Genomic DNA, 14,662 nt, shown 5'->3' with positions numbered 1-14,662 from the left:
GTAGCAGATTTTCTGCACTAAAAGTGTCGAGGGTTTTTTTCTTGTCAAAAACAGCTGAATTTATAAAACGGAGACATTCCATGATAACCAATTAATATTTTCAAATATTTCTGTGAAACATAATTTCAACGATGCTTTTAATGTGTTTGAAACAGATTGTTTGTATAAAGTCAGAATGTTTGATTTTGACTTAGTTTCAACACATAATAACTATGCCACAGTAAGAGCTTAAACATTTTAGCTGTTGGAATATATGAAAATATAATGTGATAGAGTATTGTAATATTAATATGTGGTGTAATTTGTAATGTAAGCAACTTAAAATTCCATCAGGACAGAACTTTTCCTTTGAAAGAAAGGGAAATAAAATCTAAGAGATCATGAGGACCGTGCAGGAAAAAATCAGTCCTGTTTGAGGAATGAAAGCTAGACATTTGCATACATCTTTCCTGAACCTGCTTCCTTAAACAACACCACAAGTAGCAGAAAGTGCAAAAACTACAGTAAGTTTGAAAAATGGGACCTGCCCAACCTAAGGAGCTTCCTGGCTATCTTTTATCATCTGCTGTGGAGCACCTAGCTTGCCAGCTCAGACCGCAGGAGAGAGCATCTCACTTTGGTCTCACACTACCACCTTCAGGCTTCCTGAGTAATGGCCCTTGCAGCACATCACAGACAGGGAAACTGAGGCCTAGAGAAGAGTGAAAGGAAAACAGCCAAAGGGAACCCACTCCTGGCTTCCCGGGCAGGAAACACCTACATGCAGAGTGTCTGCTTTCTGAATGCAATAGGCTGGTTTAGTCGGGGCTCCCACCTGCCCCTTCTCATGGGAGAGCACTGCAGCAACATTTTAAAGGGGTGAAGATAGGGACTGCTCAGAGCAAGGGCTCCCTGACAGAAGGCTGGGGAGCAGATGCCTGCTGGGATCATTTTCTAAGCCCATAGAAAGGTTCATTCTGTAACTCACCTCTTGTGCCAGATTCAGTGAAATGGAAAAGTCTTGTCTCACTTTAGACAGCAAAAAGATATACTGTTTGAACCAAAATTCAAAGGAGGATGGTTAAAAAAATCACCTTCACTATCCTTTTATTATCCCTCCTCCTTTTCAAATTAAAATATTTGCGTGAACCCACAGCCTTTGAATGTAGGATCCTATTTATGTACACTTATTAATATTTATGATGTTAGAGGGCGCACTGCAATATCCCTAAAGCCCTGCATAAAATCCCAATTAAGGTCAGGAAAGGGATCACATTGAGATGGCTAATGTGTTCACAAACAAATTTCCTTCCATACATTTTCCAAACAGAACTATTTTTTTTTTCTTTGACTGGCACAATCCATTTTGCTTGTCTTTTTCTTTGGCCTTTCAGTACCGAGACGGACACAGACAGCGGAGCTGTACTCTGCACACGCAGAGTGCGCTTTATGGTAACCCAAGTCTCAGAAAAGTAGCTGTCTGAGTTGCAGTCCCATAATCTCAGGGTGTGGAAGTATTAGTGATGAGAGACAAGGCACTTATTCCTTGATCCCTCTCAGCAGCCAAGGGGAAATATTTCTGCCTTTTAACATGTAAAGCTTTATCACTTAACATTTTGAACATGGGGCTGGGATTGAAGATGCTGGTGCCTACCCAACCTGGTACCCAGCCAGTACTGAGACGTAGCTCAAACAGGGCCCACCAATATGTTTTCCAAGTGTGGTTTGTCCATGGCTACAAATTAAGCAGAGGTGGGAACACCATGCTAGGCTGAGGGCAAGCTTCATGCAGAACAGTCACAAGCAAGCCTTCTTGAAGCTTGTCACAAAGCATGACGTCCAGGAACACTTGAGCAGGATTTTTAACCTTAGACACCTAAGGGAAGTGTCTCAACAAGTTATCTGTCTCTCAAAGTTGCACACACAGCTTCTCCTAAAGCTCTTCCCTTTTAAGTTGTGAATGTATTTCCATATCATACATGTTGCCTCAGTCCTTGCTTATTATACTTTTGGCATTAGACAAAGAGTTTGTATGGAAAATAATTTTCATGCTAGTGTTAAATTCCTTTATTCCTTTACTTTTACTGTCTTCCTTTACCCTTGATGAAGTCTTTCTCTCATGTTATCTCTGATGATTCCATGTGAACTAAAGATCCATAGGTAAATATTCATAAATTAGAGAAGTCCATCATTAACCTCAACTCTGCCTGTGTATGCCTATGCATTTATGACAGAATTTTATTCAGCAGTGCTGAAGAGAAGCACATGTAAGGAGCGATGCTAACGTGGTGTATTAGGGAGAGTTCAAAGAGCACGTGTTCTGCAGAGGAGCGGGGGGAACATGTGCCACAGCAAGCAGCAGCTGTGGGCCTCCACTAGCTCGAACAGGTTGCATGAGGAAGCCATCCCTGACATAGTTTTGCTGTTTTGTCACACCTGGAAGTGTGTGAAGTGACCACACGTTTCCTTCCTGCAGACCCTCCCACCATCACAGAGTCCAAGAGCAATGAAGCGGCCACGGGACGACAAGCCTTACTCCGGTGTGAGGCATCAGCAGTGCCCACACCCGATTTCGAATGGTACAGAGATGATACCAGGTAAGACCTTTAGCTCGCCTCTTTTCTTCTCTCCTTTTCCGTCTAATCAATAGTGGATCCTTAGAGCATCACCTATTGTCTTCCCCAACTCTTCTTCTCAAACAAATTGCTCCTTACAATCCATTTGAGTCACAATGACCCATCAGACTCAGCAGAACCAGCATGGTCAAGGCTGGAGGATGCAGTCCCTCTCTGCGCTGGGGATGCTGAAGGAGGTGCAGAGGGTGGAGCTCTTCCCTTTAAGTCAACTCTGGGCCAACACACAATTAAGACAATGTTCATGCATTAAGTAGCCCATGTTACAGATAAAAAGGTAGGTAGTGTTAGTCTCCAATTAGGTAATACCAATCTAGGTGCCTTCATTTAGGGGAAGGAGCTGCTGAGGGAGGTGTGATTCCCCCATCTGTGTAACTTGAGCCTCTTAGATTTGCATATGAGAGTAAAGGAGAAAAGAAAAGGGATCTGTCCTTTATACCTGAGCATTTACCTGGTATTAAGAAGGTTGTGTTATTACCCTAGTTTTTAACATGACATTACAGGCTCTGGGGTGACTTAGCTTTGGCATATGCACACATGAATTGGTTCAAGTATGTACTAGCTTTCAGCTGGCCATGGTGTGTTCATTTCCAGTGTGAGTCTGTGCTGGAAAAATGCTTCCTCCCTTCGCTTGTTTTTTTTTTTTTTTGCTTTTCCACTGCCCTACTGGTGGCATTTCACCCCACTGCACTCTTACTTCCTTTCATTCCCTTCTGTTTTCCATACATGCCTTCTTTGATCTCTGTCTTCTCACATCTCCTTCCCCCCTCCCTCTATCCTCCCCTTCCAGCTGGGCTGAAAGACTTTGGTTTACTGCCTGCCTGGCAGTGATTTCCTTCCCAATACATAGCTACCATTGCACTATACACCTCTTCTTCTGCCTTCCCAGGATAAACAGCGCCAATGGTCTGGAGATAAAGAGCACGGGGAGCCAGTCTCTGCTGATGGTGGCCAATGTCACTGAGGAACACTATGGGAACTACACCTGCGTGGCTGCCAACAAGCTGGGAGTCACAAACGCCAGCCTATACCTTTACAGTAAGTATGGGAGAGGGTAAAGGGAGGCTCTCACAAAGACCAGGCTCTGTAGAAAGCACATGGTGACCAAAACTCAGGAAGGCATCCACTTGACAATCCAGGCCTCTCAAACCTCCAGCCGTGGAGGCTTTCAGCACTCTGCTTCAGATACCTACATGTTCATACTTGCCGTGAAACACAAACACAGCCAAATTAAAAGGTTTACAGGCAAGCCCTTTGATTGACTGGCTTTGGTGAAGTCAGATTTTGTTAAAATAATAAAAGCATGTTTGTTTTAAAGCTGGAAACAAAAAAACCCTTAGAATGACAGCCCCTTTAATAAGTAGACAGAAGGCCAGGGCTCGGAGGATCCATGATAGCTGAGAAATGACAAGTAATTCAGAGAGATGGAGAGAACTAACCACTGAGCCTGAGGAGAACAAGAGACAGTCAAGAAAAAGAGAAATTGGTTTGAAATGGAGGAGAAAGAAATGAGAAAAGACAGAATGACTTTAAATGTGCATACCAGAAGGAACATGGGGGGAAAGGTAAACAGATGAAAAATGGAATAAGATTCTTTGGATCTCATTCTGCTACCTTTCAATTACTAAGTTTGTCTTAGTAAGTGTAAACACACAGAATCTGGGACTAGATAAAATTCTAGAGCAAAATTACCTGCTGGTTTTGAATTTTGCAGCTGATTCAAACCTGCCCATAAACAAAGCCCCTGCTTCTCATCCACGTGTACAACCCATACAAACCATGGTGTATTCAAAATGCAGTTCTCTATTCCAGGCCTAGACTTGGACCACATGTTGTTATTGCCACTAGAGACAGACTGCAGCAAAACTGCCCACTCACACGAGGGACATGTAGACACAAAAGTGACTTATGGCAGTATTCCTTGCATGGTCCTAAATTGAATTAAAACACTCATGTCATGACCTGCATGTCCTTTTAAACAGAAAAACAGATAAGATGTGTGAAGCAGTCAGTATGGGATGCAGTTTAGTCTAGTTTCTACTCTGTGTGGTCAGATTAATCAAACCACTATAAAAAAAACCAGTGTTTTGGTTTGGTTATTTTTAACAGAGGTAGTGCAAAAGGATAAATCCATTTGTATTCCCTGTTTACCACCCTTAGATTTATTTCATGGCAGTTTGAATTTTTGCAAATTTCAGTGTATTTTGTGGAGGTTATTTTCTAAAGAACAGATATTATCATAAAAGAACATATATTTGATTTCCTGTAGCATTGCAGCACACAAAGCAAATTTCTACTTTGAAATTCTTTTCACCCTGGTCTTGTGACTGTCATGAGATTCAAACAAAATCCTCAGGCAGCAATCTGGAACATAATTTTCAAATACTCCAGATTTGTTTTTGCTGATATTAATATAATTCTAAGTTTAGAATCCATTATTTGTGACTGAATTCTAAATTTGGCCCTCTCTCTTGGTTCCTGTTACACAGATGAACTGAAATGCATCACTGAAACAAAATATAAAATGAAATTCAATAATGTATGTATGCACATATGATTTTAGCTGGGGGGTTAGTTTTGCTAGAAAAGCATTTTGCATGACTTCAGAACTTCACCTCAAAGGATCTCAAAGGATTTGCTAGCAATGAATATTTTAATATAACACATTATTTAGAAATGGTTGAGTGTTATTAGCACCGTTTTGCAGTAGGAAGCCAAGGTACAGAGTGAAGAAGTGGTTTACCCATGGTCATAAAATGAGTGGCAGAACCTGTAAGAGACCCAAGGAAATCTCGCGAAGTTGCCATTAACTATTCCAGGAGGAGATGTGGCAACTATTAAAGATGGCTTGCAGCACCAAGGATCCTATTTTATCCCCCTTTTGATGTCTATGAAGAACACTTTCCTTGTTTCAAGTTGTTGGATTTTGTTTATCATTTTTACCTTAGAAATGCAAGGCCTATTTATGCTGGAGAATGCTGGCGAACTTCACAAGAGCCAGGTGAACAGAGGTACAGGAGCTGAGAGAGATTTGATGATTTTCAGTGGACTCTTTCTAACTTGTTTTTTGTTGCTTGGTTAATCCCTGTTTCTTTAGTGTGCACTTGCTTCACAATGTTTCAGGAAATCTGTTCTTCTAGTTAGCGTGGAAGAGAGAAAGAGAGAGAAAAACACAAATTCAGGCAGACTACAGATGGTATTTTGAAGGTAAAGGGGGGAAATGAGTGAAAGGAATCCAGCTTCATAAAGATAAAGAATGCAGCTGAAAAAAACCTACAAGCCCAGATGAAAAAAATTCTGTAGTGATCACACAGTAGCTGAAATAACAGGTAGTGCACACTCCCAGCCACACATCCAGACAGAAAAATAAAGCAGCTTTTGCAAGGTACAGCAGATACTCAAATACTTGGGAGTGTTTTTCATCCCTGGAATCAGAGATTTTATTTCCTTTTTAAATAGAGAACAAGCTCACTGTAGAGCAACATCCCACTAGGGAGGTAAGTACAGCGATGGTTCCTCAGTGTCCCATTGCAGCACAAAAAAGAATGGCAGTGAGAAGTGAAGAAACAACCAGAGAGTTAATAATGAGGTACTGGCAGCTTTGCCTGAGGTGGAGGGCAGACAGGGAGCTAGCAAAGTGATGTGAAAGAACAGTTTAGCAGTAGAGAAAAATGGGTGACTACCATTTCATGAAATCTCAGCCAGCACTGAAAAACTCTCAGAGAGACTGAGTGCCTTAGATGTCAACGTCATAGATAGAAGATGCATTAAAATACAAAAGCAGCTCCCTTGAGCTGTATGAATAGATAGCTAGTGATCTTCCTTAAAGAATGTAGCAGAAGGATTGCCTGCTGTAGGTGGAGAGATTTAATACCCCTCACTCCTGGAGACTCAGTTTACAATAACAAAAAAATGGCCACAACAAAGGTTTAACTTACTCAGGAGCCTGTCTTCAACAGCAATATGGAATATGTTTGCAGACAGGCTACTTAGGTACAGTTTGATGATAAAACCGATCTAATAGCTTGCTGACATCCCTTCCTCCCCACTCCTTTTGCTCACCCTGCTCTCTGCCACATGGTTTCACTTATTCTGCTACTCAGTGGACATCCCACTGAGCCAGATCAACCTGATAAATCAGTGAAAAGGTAACTGAGCTTTACTGCTCACCTCCCCAGAATGCCCCCAAATGTTTTCTTTTGTTGTTCTGAGCTGAATTATTTCATGGACAGGCTTAACAAGCACCAAAGCCCATGCAAGAGAGAAAGCTGTATCATGCATCTGTGGGCATGAGGAGTTGGGAGGCAGGACCATGTTTTGCAGCAGTGATGATCCAGTAGGTCAATTCAGCTCTGTAGAGCCTAGGGGTGTTTGTAAGCCCCAAGCACAAAATATGGTGAGATCTAAGAAAGGGGCAGTAACACACATCTCTGTGAAAATTACCTGATAGAGAGGCAAAGCCAGGGCTGCCATCACAGAGCAACAGAGGTGAAAAGTGATGTCACAACTGAAGGGAAAGGGTTTTACCTCCAGGTGTATTAGGAGGTAGGGATCATGTCTTCTTTTTGTTTTACTCATCTAACAGAGTGCTATGAAAAGCATTATGAGTAAAAGTCACCATTTGTATCTTAACCCATGCTACCCAGAAGTGTATATGTTTCTATATAAGTATATATAAATATACAGCAGATACACATTTGTTGTAGGAACACAGATACATAGGTTTATGTGCAGGTGAGTATACACAGGTATGCACCTGTGTGATGTATAAGCAAGCCCACACACCTCCACCACAGGCACACAGAAGCAGGTACATTCTAGCAAGGCAGAGGAAAGAAATGAAAGCTTTTCCAAATTAGTGACTTCTGCCTCCCGCAGAGCTAGCCCTTCCCATAGGATGAAACAGGAGACAACAGAGCAGTGTTGCACATCCTGATGCAGTCCTGCTGGCTGAGTTGTCTCAGTTATAGGAGACTGCCACCTCAGCAGATGCCATATCATCTGCATCCTTTGGGGAACTAGAAAACATGGAGGTGAAGCAGCCACTGGCATGGACTGTACCAACTAGAAGCAGTGGCAAGCGGGATCCCACCCCTGCCTCCTCGAGAGGCTTCAGGTGGAGTCCAGCTGGTTTGAGGGGCACGTTCCTAAAGTGAGCTAGCACTGGCCTCTAACTTGTCATTATTCATTAGTGTCCCGGCACAAGCGCTGGCTGTGTGCTCGGGCTGACACCCCTTCTTCTAACTCTCTGCCCACACTTCGTTGTGCCTGAGCATTTGCTTACAGTGGTTGCTGTGAGGGTTTGGAGTGTTAACTGGAGCTGAAATCCCTCTTAGTGGTTCTTAGTGCAAACCCTGTGTCTTCCCCCCAGCCGTCACTAACAGGGAGACTCAGGAGACAAGGAAAGTGGTTTGGGGTGACAGTCAGACGGGGCAAGGCTGAGACACTGCTAATGAGCCAGGGTGGAGCAATAAAAGCAGCACACAGCGGGTGAGGGGAATAGAGGTAGAGTCCTTGAATAGAAAGCAGCATGATAATGAGGCCGTAGTGCTTTGCTTTAACTGCTTATGCTGTGCAGCCTGTAGCCTGCTGTGCAGGAAGAAGGTAAAGGGGAGTTGAGTTATTTAACCAAACTAAATAACAAGGAAGTCTTGTCAGCACAACAGCCTGCTTTCGCAGAACAATAGTCCCCTGTTGCTACATAAACACAGAGATCCAGGCTAGATTTGTATTTGATCTCCCCTGTGCCTGCTGTGGATTCAAACAACTCCATTACCACCACGAGGGCAGAAGTTCTGCCAGAGTCACAGGGATCGGCCTGACCTGCTACATCCTTATGGGCTCCAGCGAGGCAGAAACTTACTCTTTGCACCAAGGATACAATATAAAGAGCATTAGCCTCCAAATAGCTGGGCCTGGGTTGATCAGAGAATGAGAGTGGACTACTGACGTATCCTGCCAAGCTCTATGTCCATCAGCAGTGATCTCAGCAGGTAAGCCAGAAGACCACTCATTGTCCCAGGTCTACCATCTGTTGCAGCTAAATGTGTGTGTACCTATGGATCAGTCCATGAGCAGGAACTTAGTACAAGGCATCCAGCAAGTTCTGAAGGCAATGAACTTGACTCTTCAGAGTCAAGCCTGGGGACCTTGTATTCTTGGTTCTATGCCTGGCTCTGCCAACAGTTCAGCATTTGACCATGGGCAAATTGCTTCCTTGCTCTGTGCATCAACTGCACCATCTGTGAAGCAGAATTAACACTACTGTTAGCCTCAGACTACTAATACTGTTAGCCTCAGACTCAAGTCTCTGATACTGTCAGTGCAATTCTTTTGGGATCCTTTCGTGGAAGAAGCAAACTGTGAAGTCAGCAGTGACGTACAACAAAGTCCTGCTGTGACATATAATGAGGACACGTTGTAAAAACCCTATAAACAAGACAGCAGGCTCTGGGTACAACTGGATTATGATGAGTGCAAAAACTCTGTTCCTTTCTGAGGAACAAAACTCTAAAGAAGGATTCTGCACGGTGATTGCTCCCATGCACAGATCCTCAGGGGACCTGTCACTGGGAAGAAATTCATTGTGGAGAAGGTTCTGGGGAGGCAGCAACTACCCATGGAGGACTTCCACAACGCACCTCTCTTCCAAGACTAGCTTCCAGAAAGAGGTGTAGCTAAGAAGAATTGCAGAATGATGACATGAGTGGTCTTGAAAGTCAGAGGGAAGATATGGCCCATCAACTTCAATTACCTTCACTGCAGATGCTTAATCCCTCTTGCTGTGTGGCTGTTATTTGTTTAGTTTTTCAAATGACTTCTCTCTGACTCCTAGTCCCAGGGGTTGTTGATGTGTATTAGGCGTGTTGCTAGCAAAATGCTCTGTATATGAAACCTACTCTAGTTCATCTAATTTGGGGATGGACAACTCCATCAGGTTTGTATCTGCTGCTTGCTTGGTGTGAAAAGTGGCTTGTCCTTTTCTCCTGCATGTTGCTTATTGTTTTTTTTCCCCCCTTAGAACGAGTTTTACCCACACTCCCCAATCCTTTTCCAGGTCAGTATATGTTTTATGTTGAAGTAGCTCTTTAGCCGGGTCATTCTCCGTCATCCTGACAAGTGCTCAGAGTTAGTGATGGGCAAAACGGCTCAGAAATGCAGGAAAATAAGGGCTTTCCCTTTTCATTTACATGTCATTTTGTCTTTTCTGCTCACCTTCCTCTTTCCCCCTCTCTTTTCAAAAAAACAATCAATGGAACAGCAACAATCAACCTTTAGCCAAACTTTGAGCAGTGACATTGTGTTGTCATGCAGGTCTGGACAGTTTTCAGTGAGGTTCACTTTGTCTGCAGACCTACACGTAATGTATATTTCCATCCTAAGCTGTCTTTGCCCACTTGTTCAGATTTGGATCAAAAGCATAAGCAGAGCTAAAATTTTGCAGAGACAGTAGAAGGGACAAGTGAAAAGCTAAAACTGAAAATGCTGCCAGAAGGTTTTTTCATTCTAGTTGTGCAGCTAGATGCAACTGCATCCACAGGAAAACACATTGTTTTCTGAATCTTTTGTCACACTGCTCCAAGTCTGCCAGTCACGTAGTCCTGCATTTGATGCAGAGAGCATGTAAAGAGGCATGGTGAGGTGTTACTGTCTGCTTTATTCCAAGGGAAGAAGGTGTGAAGGCAAAACAGAGTCTGTGTGGTTTTCCCACCAGAAAACAGAGTCTGGATGTTGTGTCTGTGCTGCCCAGTCATGCCTCAGGTCCTGGCATTGTTGCCCCAACATCCACATGACACTTGGGGCTTGGTTGTGACCTTGAGATTCTGATACAGCACAGAAACCAGGCATTTCCAGAAAGCAGGCTGCGGCATTTGAAAGTGGTGTTTGAAACTAAATCAACAGTAAGACAGCGAGTCCCTGCGTTCACTTAAAAAAATCTTGGCCTAGAGCCCCTCAGTATCTTTGTTTTACTGCCATATGATGAAGATGCACTCAACTCATGGGATGCTCAGAGACCTAAATTGTTAATGTCTGCGCAGAGCTTTGGGGTAGAGTGTTATTAGGAACCCATGTTGTTTTGCAAAAGAGCACCTGCTTGAACAAAGCACCTGCAGGTACTGCCATGCAAAGAACAATAAATGCTGAGTGTTACACCAGCTCCATTTAACCACTCTGCCGTTTTCAAATCAAGCTCTGCTCTTGGCAACTTATTCAGGTTCAGGATATAGTCACAACTGCCTATTTAAAAGGCAAATCCACAAATACAATTAAAGAAAAGTACCTACAAAAAAAAAAATGAGGGGAGAGGTAGAAATTAGGCTACCATTAAAATTAAATCCCAGAGAGTGATTTGTAAATAACATTCAAGGAGCTGAGGAAAGGAGTAAAGTAGGCCATTGGGAACCTAGTGTGGAAAAATAAATCCAATTAAACACCATTATTATATGTATTGCAAATGAAACTTGTGCTGGGATATGAAATTAAAGTTGCTGAGGCTGTTTAGGATATAAGGTTTTGAGGAGTATTCCAATTTTAGGTGCTATTTTTTTAAGCAGAATTTTCAATGACAAATATTTTTGTCTGATGAAAAACCCAGGGTTCTTTGGTTTTATGATTATTTTTATTATATATCCTTAAATTCCACAGGCAGGCAGTGTTAATTTTTTTCATAGGCAGTCCTGTTTACAGCTGGTTTTGAATTAGTAGCCTATTAACCTTAATGATAAAGCAAAATCTGTGAGTAAGCAAGGCCAGGATTCCCATTACAAATACACCTCCTAATCAAGTTGCCAAGGCCATCCTGCACAGCTTTAGTCTATCCTTTAAAACACTACCCTCTCTCTCTTTGAAGCTGTTATTTTTTTACTGCTCCCCAGTCTCCTGAGATCATCTTGAAGGACATCCTGGTGCGACATCACTTCTGTGAGGAGTCTCCAGGAATTTGTGGTGCCAAATGATGGTATATCTCCAGTGATCCAGGACACACTTAGAGGATTTTGCAGAGGGGGAAAGTAGAGTTTAAATACTCTCGACCTGTTTTCTGAAAGCCCCTACCAGCTTCTGCAGTGTGGGCCGTCAGCACAGATACTGGTGCTTATCTCAACATGTGCTTTTACTTTGCTGTTCACCTTCAAAGAAACCTTGGGCATAACATTTTCTTGTTAGACCTTTTCCTCCCTATGAGTTGACGTTCTGAGATGTAGTCCACAGCTCTCAAATAAGCATCTCCTCAATGACCAAATTCACAGCCTTGTTCCTCTTTTTCGCTTAATTTCCATTTCTCTTAATCCTCAGTAACACTTCCCTGCCCTGTGAGGCTTTGAGCATTAATTTAAAAGGAAGATGTTTTGAGATGAAGCAGCTATCATTAGCTAGCTGCTGTGGAAATATCTTGCTTTCAGGCAGGCTGGAGACTCAGAAGCAGCCCATTCAACTAAACAAATGGGACTTGAATTTGATGAGGCAGTTTCCTAAAAGGCTGGTGGAGCCCAGCTGATTCAGCTCTCAACTGACTTGTCCTTTGGTAATTTTTCCAGCCCTCTTAATTTTGCAGCCAGGCACTTCAACTGCCTTGAAATGTCTTCTGTGATGATGCCACATCTTCATGTCTGCATTGTAACATCATGTTTTAATGGGCTGACACAAGACCTGGCTGTCACAAAGCAAAGGCCTTACTGCATCATCAGGTGCCTTTTCAAAAGGGTTTTTCTTCTTGAAAAGGAGAATTTGCTCATTCCCCATCAGATCTGCCAATGACAGAGCAAGTGTGGTCACTGTTGAAGCACTAAGGGTTCTGATACAATTATAGCACTAGCTCCGTCTTTGTCCTCCATTGTCCCTTGTCCTCAGCCCTTTGAGCATAGAGTCCCTCCCCTGTGAATATCACCTAGTGTCCACATCAGAATGGCTTAGCCAGACTAATGGGCTTCAAAACCTGTGAGTCTTCCTCACAGGAGTTTTGTGATGAGGGCTTACCACAGGCTAACTAGAGGCTTTCTCAGCATTGAGGCTTTCTTAGCTTGATGCCCTGGGAGCTCTGCAAGGGAGATGTGCTCCCAGAAAGGAGCACATCCAGAGCTGCTCAAGGGCAACAAGCGTGTCAGTCTTTGGGGCCTGAACAGACAAAATCATGGCCATCAACTGGTTGACAAAAGATTTATAGCAGTAGTATGTTAGCAATTAGTGGAGGGGGAGGGAAAAGGAGAATGACCAGTTCTGTCTTTCTGCCAAAACGTGCACTGATCGGAGAATGACCCTGTATGGCTGTAGATTGTAGATAGTCTCCATTAGCTGTAGCCCATGTAGCCTGTACTGTCACTAATGCCTTCATCAGGTGGGTGGGAGCTGGGGGAGAGAGATGTTCATTTGAGTTTGATGACCAGAGAGCATCTTTCTTTCTAATACTCTCTCAGTCCTCTTTCCTCTTTATGGAGGTCCTGGCTGTGGAGAAGAAAGCTCATCTGTTGCAGTGGTGACCTCCACCCATCCCTGCTCCCCTTTTGCTTTCTCTAGTGCATGACCCTGCCAGTTCTGCTGAGCCTGCAGCTCTTGTGTCAGCGGGGTCTGCTTTGGTCAAAAGATGAACATCTGAGTATTTCAAAACTAAGGAGAGAAGCATGAGGGTTTACAACAGAGACTACAGACTGTAAAGGATTAACATGTTATGGGGTTTTGCTGACTAGGCAGTGGTGTGGGAACAGTCTGCAGAATCCAGCCCTCCCAATACAACCAGCTAAAGAACCCATCCATCTCTGGAGTTCTCTTCACTGAGGCCAGAGGGTGCTTCCTCATCTGAGCTCCAAGAAAGGGTCAGTGAAAATCCAAGCCTTCAAACCTGTGCAACAAACTAGTTGGCAGAGCTGGGGAAGCCATAGCATGAACAGGCCAAAATAGACAATCTTGCCTGATTGTGATCTTGACAGAGAAATAGAGAAAAAAAATAAAGAGCAGGGGAAAATAATGGTCATAGGGACCAAGCACAGGAGGGCATATTTGGAGCCATGTGCAAATCTGGTATTTCCATAAATTCTAAGGCATTTGAGGGCCACAGTTCAGCTGTTCTGGTCACTCCACAGTGATGTGTGCCTGACTACTCAGAGCATGCCTCACTTTGGCAGCTGATAACACCCATGACCCTGGGCGGGAAGCGCAACTCATGGTTCTCCTCGCTTCTCACTGGTGGTTCCAGCCAGGTTTTCCAAAGAACTCATTCTCCATTTAGGGAGTGCAGAAGGGATTGGCTCTGCAGAGTGGACGCTCAGACAGACCCAGCTTCTCTTGCTGATCAGTCAGTGTCTGTCCCTGCCAGTGCTGCCCACTGGGTGCCAGGCCTGTGGGGGTTTCAGGCCAAGGGAAGAGGAAGGACAAGACAGGGTGAAGGCAGGCAGCCAATATAATATTAATTGCTTCTTGCTATTTTATAGGTACCAGGCAAGGGATAGCACTGTATTTTATTTTGACTGTGTGGTTTAAAGTGAATAATATCAAAGTCAATGGTGATGATTGTGTCTTCCAAGAGGGAGTAGTATAGATGTAGCCAGAAACAGCATCTTAGGGAAAATAGAAATGCCAAGAATTATTTGTTACTACAGCTACCAACATTGCTTGGTGGGGTTTTTCTGAATAGCAACAGACAGCTTCTGTTTGTTGAGATTTCTTTAAAAAAATTAAAAACCAGTCTGCTTCTTCCCCCCACCAAAAAAAGCGTAGAGAAAAGAAATGAGCTTTCTGAAAGAAAAAGAGAAACACAGGGGGAAAGAAAGAGAAATGGCTTTATTGCTTGATCTGTTTCTGTACTTTTTGTTCATTAATTTTAATTTAGATTGATTTATTCCAAAATGAGCCTTGGGTTGCATATATTTGCATTGTAGCAGTGCTGTGGAGGATCCAGTGAGTGAGGAAGAGCGCCAGCAGAGGGTAGGAACTGAGATTAGAAGTCCCAGAAAGATATTCCTCCCAGCTGGGCCCTTGCAGTGGGAAGGCATTTCAAGGTCTGTGTAGTCACTGGTGTGGCTTTGCATCCACACAGAAAAACACTGTGGAAGAGAGAT

General features: G+C 43.3%; 1 protein-coding gene across 1 annotated transcript in view; it reads left to right on the top strand.

Moving 5' to 3' along the window:
• LSAMP (limbic system-associated membrane protein) overlaps positions 1-14,662 on the top strand; it is a 254,221-nt gene that overhangs the window by 226,973 nt on the left and 12,586 nt on the right. Inside the window, exons 5-7 of the mRNA XM_017814594.1 lie at positions 2,456-2,576; positions 3,502-3,650; positions 9,634-9,669. Of these exons, the coding sequence (XP_017670083.1) occupies positions 2,456-2,576; positions 3,502-3,650; positions 9,634-9,669 (306 nt within the window). The remainder of the gene's footprint in view (positions 1-2,455; positions 2,577-3,501; positions 3,651-9,633; positions 9,670-14,662) is intronic.

The sequence above is a fragment of the Lepidothrix coronata genome, unplaced genomic scaffold (genome assembly GCF_001604755.1).
Source record: "Lepidothrix coronata isolate B3197 unplaced genomic scaffold, Lepidothrix_coronata-1.0 Scaffold46, whole genome shotgun sequence".
Lineage (NCBI taxonomy): Eukaryota > Metazoa > Chordata > Aves > Passeriformes > Pipridae > Lepidothrix > Lepidothrix coronata.
This window is presented reverse-complemented; position numbering and strand designations above follow the sequence as displayed.